Consider the following 6,752-nt stretch of genomic DNA (forward strand, 5'->3'; position numbering starts at 1 on the left):
AAGAGAGTCTAAAAATGAAATTTCCCGTGAAAAACACCAGGGACCAGATCGGTGTTGCCAGATCTTGTCTAGAGGTCTGGCTCAAACACGTCCAAAACAAAAAAATATGTAGAAGTGATTGTGTTTTTTTTTAGCAACAGCCATTATTAGGTTCATAATGACCACCTTCTCCTAATTTAAATTGCAATCAGGGTAGAAACCAAGTCCATGTTTTTGGCTAGTTCAGGTTTTACAAACTACTCAAAGATTTTTTAAAAATACTGCGACTGGTGTGTTTCCTTGGTTCAAATTCTTGTGCAGGTGTTTCACATAGACATTAAGCTGGGCCAGAAAAGACTGCACTTGCTGGGGGGTAACGGGTTCTAGTGGGAAACTAGAAACACGCTGAGCAGGTTTGGATCCCTGGCAAATCCCCCAAGTGAAAATGTATATTAAATGGAAGGTCCGTTTATCTCCTCCTAATTTTAGTGAAAACATTCAGCGTGTTTAAAAAAAAAAAAAAAAGCTTCTCTGCCCCTTCTATACAGGCCGCAGCAATGGGTGTGTCCGAACTAGATGAAGTCTAGTCTAGTCCACGCTTGGGCGTGGAAGCGACGGACCTGGCAACCGCGGCCGAACCGCGAGGTCTCCTCTGCGTCAGAATTCCACGGCGAGAGGCTCCGTGCGAGTGGGGAGGCGGGCCGTCTACGCCGTCCGGAGGTGTGCGTGTGGGGGATGCTCTGAAGGCAGCACGCAGCCGGCGCGCTTTTCCGTGGAAGGTGGCCCGCGTCCACGCGCAGGTACGTTCGTCCGACCACTTTCACCCTCTTCTCAAGTCTTATAACGAGCAGATGTTTGTGAAAATGCAACAGTGCAAATGATTTGCTTGTGTATTCCACGCATGTCCGTGTTCCGCGTTCTGGAAAGTTCATATAAAATGCTGTACTGTACGCCCCGTTACTTCTCCGTCCACGCCTCCACCCAGGACCAAGACCGGTCCGTGCGGGTCCAGATCGTGTCAGGGGTGCGTGTGGGTGTGCAGCCTAGTGGGTGATGATGAGGGTGATGACGCAGCGTTTGCCCACGTTTTTGGTTGTATAAGAATGTTGTCGTGACAGCCTGCTGTCACAGATTAATACATTTGCACTGCGGCTCTTCATTTCCAATAATATATACAGCTTATAGTTGTGTAAATAACGAATGGCCAGCAATTCACCGGAGATCACCAATCCTCAGTCGTTCTCTTTTAAACATGCAAGTCATAATTCGTGGCATAATTTATGCCAGGACCGCCAACGGCAGTAAATGCTCGCCGAAAGCCAAACAAATCAGTTTTTTTATTGGCGGTGAAATATTGTGTCTTTCTAATAGTGTTGAGTTGATGTCAGTGAAAAGATTTTCTTGGAAACCCTTCTCGTCCCGGGCAGATTTGGCCGACTCTCCTGAATTGTTTGGCAGTATCCTGAGTGAAATTATTTGCGTCATTCCCTGCACGCTTATCAGGAATATAACTGCGAAAGCGCAGGGCAGCCGTCACAGGGATGCTGTCATTCGACATTTATTATCGGTTTATTAACGGGTGGTAGGGTGGGTGGTAGTAGCCTAGTGGGTAACACACTCGCCTATGAACCAGAAGACCCAGGTTCAAATCCCACTTACTACCATTGTGTCCCTGAGCAAGACACTTAACCCTAAAGTTGCTCCAGGGAGACTGTCCCTGTAACTACTGATTGTATGTCGCTCTGGATAAGGGCGTCTGATAAATGGCGTAAATGTAAATGTAACGATGCCTAAATTCATTGCACTTGTAACAATCTGTCATAAATTCAACAGTTCCACCAAGTGCGCACAGTTATGTCTGTATATTAATGTTACACTGTGCAGCTATCCAAAAATGATTCAGTTTATTTAGAGAATAAGTTTGTTTAAAGTTAAACCTAATGATTCCCAGACCGATGGCTTTAAATTAGAGAGCAAGACGTGCCTGTCTGAGTTCACATTATGACAACATAGCTGCAAGTGGGGCAGTGGTGGCCTAGAGGTTAAGGAAGCGGCCCCGTAATCAGAAGGTTTCCGGTTCGAATCCCGATCTGCCAAGGTGCTACTGAGGTGCCACTGAGCAAAGCACCGTCCCCACACACTGCTCCCCGGGCGCCTGTCATGGCTGCCCACTGCTCACTCAGGGTGATGGGTTGAATGCAGAGGACAAATTTCACTGTGTGCACTGTGTGCTGTGCTGCTGTGACAGTCACTTGTGATACAAAGCAAAAAAAGAGACAGCTAAAAACATTGATTGATGTCCTTGGCCTGCTTTCTAAATTGGGATCTTTCGTGGTCACTCAGCTACATTTGGTCAGCCTCATTCGTGCTCCAGTTTCATTTCACAAATGCATTTATTACACTGGGTCCCTGGATCCGCCGCTGGCCTTGGTGGGGGGGTGTTTTTGTTTTGAAGAACCAGATCTCAAGACTCTCAGAATGCAGAGGAGTCTCAGGGGACGAGTCTCAGGGGGAACACCAGGAGGCAAGTCGAGCAGGCCCTTCGAGAGCGGCTTCTCTGTCCAGGGAGCAGAAAACCCGTCCTTCTGTAATCTTCAGCAACAGGCCTCCGACTATTCAAATGCAGATTCCAACCTTAAGCAACCATATCTGTGGTCAATGAATATGTCAAAACTAGGATATTGTAAATAAAACTGGCTCCAAGTTCAGCTTTGGTTTTAGCAGGTTTATTTTTGGAAGCTGTGAAATAGAACATTCAGAAGAGTTCTGGGTTGCGGGCCGGTTACCAGGGCGATGAGGAAAAGAGGGTCGAAGATGTCCGCCATAAAAAGTAGTGATCAACCCTGCACCTCCTGTTCACCTCCGTCTCACTATCCACACGTCCATGCCGTCTCTCTCTCTCTCTCTCTCTTGTTTTCTCCCTCTTTCTCTGGCACGGACCTGCCCTCAAGGTCTGTTTCCATAGCAACCCGGAGAACTCCCAGAAAATTCAAAAATGAACTATGGCGCAGGAATCACAGGGACGTAAATGGAAGCAAATGTAAATGAAACGGAGCCACGCGGCGATAGATTGGATTGCTTAGCGTACGAAAAGGCCTGAACAGTCAGACCCTGTGAGTCAGACGCTAACATCACGCTCGTGTGACACTGAGAACCAGCGGGCTTTCTTACTTCTTACTCTGCTATTAACTTCAAGGCGTCCACCATGCAAAGAGCCCCACCACTGGTTCATTGGGGGGTTTTTTTGCTTTGGAAAGGCTTGGTTTGTACAGTAGAAGGCACAGCAGATGAAGACCCCGGCCTTTCATACCGGACACGGCACAAGGAAGGGGAGGAGCCAGGCGCAGGTGCTATGCAAAAAACATCTTTATTTAATCTGGACAAATGTATTGGACTAAACTTTGGGAAAGGGGGAGTGGAAAAGTGAAGGCATCACCGACACAGGGGACACTCCACATCTGAAACATCACAAAACATCAAAACCATTAACAACCATACACAAACAACAAGACCCCTGGGTTTCACCAACTCAGACCATGACTCGGACCAACCATGCAACCCACCGACCAGACTTCCCTGTGGCCCGTGGCCTCACCACCACCGCAGGGAAGCAGCAAGACCGGACCCAGAAACACTGGTGGGGGGCGTGGCCTGCACTCAGTGCCCCGGGACCGGTGATCACGCCCAGCTGACGCTGGACACTGGGGATGATTGTTAATACCACTCAGGGGCATGTTTCCAAAAGATTGCACTTCGGTTACATGGCTTCCAACTCAGGAAGCCATCACACAGTTGCCAAACATTTTGGGGGGAAGCCAGGTGTAAATAATCTGAATCATTTGGCACAGCAGGTATTGCGTGTGATGTGCTGTTCGTACTGAGTATTTAAGAATGTTTAGAGGCTCCGGATATTTCTCCACCATTGCTTTTGCGTATGTATACTCTTCGTACCACTGGTTTCACCACTGGAGACCGTTCGACTCTGCATGCTCACACACACTCCTGCTCATGAATTCATCTTTTGAGGTTTTAAACCCACGACTACTTGACTTTGCTTAGGACATTTTTTGGTTGTTGCAGTTTGGCAATCAGTGTTCCATTACAAATTTGCAGAGATAATTAGATGCAGATAGTGCTTTGTGGCCGCGTCCAGATAAATTGATCTAAATTAGGTTGTGGGATGCAGGTCTTGTCCAATTAGTAGTGCACACACCCTTAATGGAAGGGTGGAGTTTCCTGAAATGAGGAATCAAAATGGGATGCAGAATGACATAAATCTCAGTTTTGCTTTCATGCTAATTATTTCCTAAATACAACATGACACTAGATTACAATGTGTGTGTGTGTGTGTGTGTGTGTGTGTCATAAAATGCCCTAGTATTTTTCAAGATTTGAAAAATTGGGCCACCAATTAACTACATGCACAGACTCGCATGCGCATGGTAAATGAATGAGGCTCAGTCAGAATAATTGCGCTGGAGGCCGATCAATGTGCAATCTCGAGTGTGTCTTGTACAGATTAATGATAATCCATCATGGCAGGCCGCTAGATAAAGGATGCAGATTGCACAGATGTTTATCACGAACGCCGTGTTAGAGTCACACGCTGCCGAAGCCGTGTGTGTGTATGTGTGATATGATCATGACCTATGCGGCAACTGATTCTTGTTTGCTTCGTTTAATAGATCTCAGGAAGAAGAAGGAAACTGTGAAGATACTAAAACCCCAGTGCCGAGATGCCAGAGCAGAGTAACGACTACCGCGTGGTCGTGTTTGGAGCTGGCGGGGTGGGCAAAAGCTCACTGGTGCTGCGCTTTGTGAAAGGCACCTTCAGGGACACCTACATCCCCACAGTGGAGGACACGTATCGACAGGTGATCAGCTGTGACAAGAGCGTCTGTACCCTGCAGCTCACCGACACCACGGGAAGCCACCAGTTCCCTGCCATGCAGCGCCTGTCTATCTCCAAAGGCCACGCCTTCATCCTGGTCTACTCCATAACCAGCAGGCAGTCGCTGGAGGAGCTGAAGCCCATCTACCAGCAGGTGCTGGCCATCAAGGGTAACGTGGAAAACATCCCCATCATGCTGGTGGGCAACAAGATGGATGAGACCCAGAGGGAGGTGGAGACCAGGGAAGGAGAGGCACAGGCAGCTGCCTGGAAGTGTGCCTTCATGGAGACTTCAGCCAAGACAAACTACAACGTTAAGGAGCTCTTCCAGGAGCTGCTCAACCTGGACAAGAAACGCAACATGAGCCTCAACATTGATGGCAAACGCTCCAGCAAGCAGAAGCGCGCTGACAAGCTGAAGGGCAAATGCAACATCATGTAGATTGGCTGATGCTTGGAGGACAGCTTGAACAGGACAGAGGGATTCTACTGCAGATGCCTTCTCCTTATTCATAGTGCTACGTTTGACTTTACTTCACGTTTGGCGCTGTACAGTCTTCAATTCCACTGGCTTGATTTTTCCACATTTCACACTTGACAGATATGATTTTGACAGAATGAGGCTTCAGGGGTAGAAACTAAAGCACATACATTAATCCTCCTGTTATGGATTCACACAAAAAAAATGTGAGGGCTGGTAGGAGGAAGTGATTATGAATAGTGTCCACCTCCATGTTACCCTCTGCTTATATCTTGAGTCTTCAGGCCTAAACGAAATAATAGTTTTAAAAAGAATAACAAGGGTGGCTGGTGAGCGAATATAGACTCGACGGAGATGCTGTACATTTCATCTGACCCTCCCCTGCGCACTAGCATGATATGCCTTTCGAGAGATTCCGTGTTCATTGCTGAATATTGTTAATTTCACATTTTTGCAAATGACACAACAGGGTTCAACGCTAATTAAACGTTGATTAGAAGTTATTTTACCCCCCAGACATTCTGGCTTGTTTAGCTGCCTGACTTATCGGTTACTGGCTGTTGAAAAAAAGATTCCGCCTTCAGGGCCACATATAGTGAAAGGTCACCATTGTTAGTAGCCCAACATTAATTCTGCACATTTTGAAATATATGCAAATAATATATAAGTAAAAACGTTTCCAGTCTTGTAACACAATCTTTGTCTGGCACATTTTTAACCATTAAAATAGTAAATTTTTATTGTTCTGCACTTCCAGAATATAGTTTATCTACATGTTACAGCTCGTCTTTATTTTAGCATTATTTCAATTAAAATCCCCTGTTTAAGATATAAATCCTGACAGCACTTTTGACCTCCTGACCATGTCCAGTACTCTGTCAACAGACTTTAAATCATAATTTTGTCTATAATTCTCTGCATTTACGGGTTCTCTGCAGGGTATTTTACTAGTTTTACAATGAGGAGAACCATTAAACAAATGCAAGACCTCTGCACACCTTTATACAATTTTCAGCATTATTATTAATCAATTAAAAGACTTGATTCAATAAAATGGAATGGGTAATATTTGTAAAATGCCTTGTTTGTATAATGCATTATGTAAATTGTAATTGTAATGCCTGTATAAAGTAATATTGTCCCACCATGTTTACTGAGTTGCATGTTTTTTTCTTCCTCTTCTAGGAAATTGTGTGGGTGTTTTAATCTTATTCTGCCCTCGTGAAGCCTTGATCAAATCACGAATAAATTGCTGAGAGGATTATTTTCTTCTATAGTAGAGTATAACACTGCACACGAATCAAGGAAGAAATCCCCTTGGGGTGTAGAAAGTGGATGGATGTCTGCTCCATCGATTTGCTAGAAGAAATGAGTGGGATTTAGGATCACAAATCTGTGTGG

The 6,752-nt window shown here is 45.7% G+C and overlaps 1 protein-coding gene across 1 annotated transcript; it reads left to right on the plus strand.

Annotated features, from left to right (window-relative positions):
* Positions 1-600: 600 nt before the first annotated feature.
* On the plus strand, positions 601-6,500 carry diras1a (DIRAS family, GTP-binding RAS-like 1a). The gene is made up of 2 exons (XM_029000945.1): positions 601-779; positions 4,665-6,500. Exon 2 carries the CDS (start codon positions 4,716-4,718, stop codon positions 5,310-5,312), a length of 597 nt encoding a protein of 198 aa, XP_028856778.1. The 5' UTR covers positions 601-779; positions 4,665-4,715; the 3' UTR covers positions 5,313-6,500.
* The last annotated feature ends 252 nt before the right edge of the window (positions 6,501-6,752 follow it).

This window comes from Denticeps clupeoides, chromosome 13, assembly GCF_900700375.1.
Source record: "Denticeps clupeoides chromosome 13, fDenClu1.1, whole genome shotgun sequence".
NCBI lineage: Eukaryota > Metazoa > Chordata > Actinopteri > Clupeiformes > Denticipitidae > Denticeps > Denticeps clupeoides.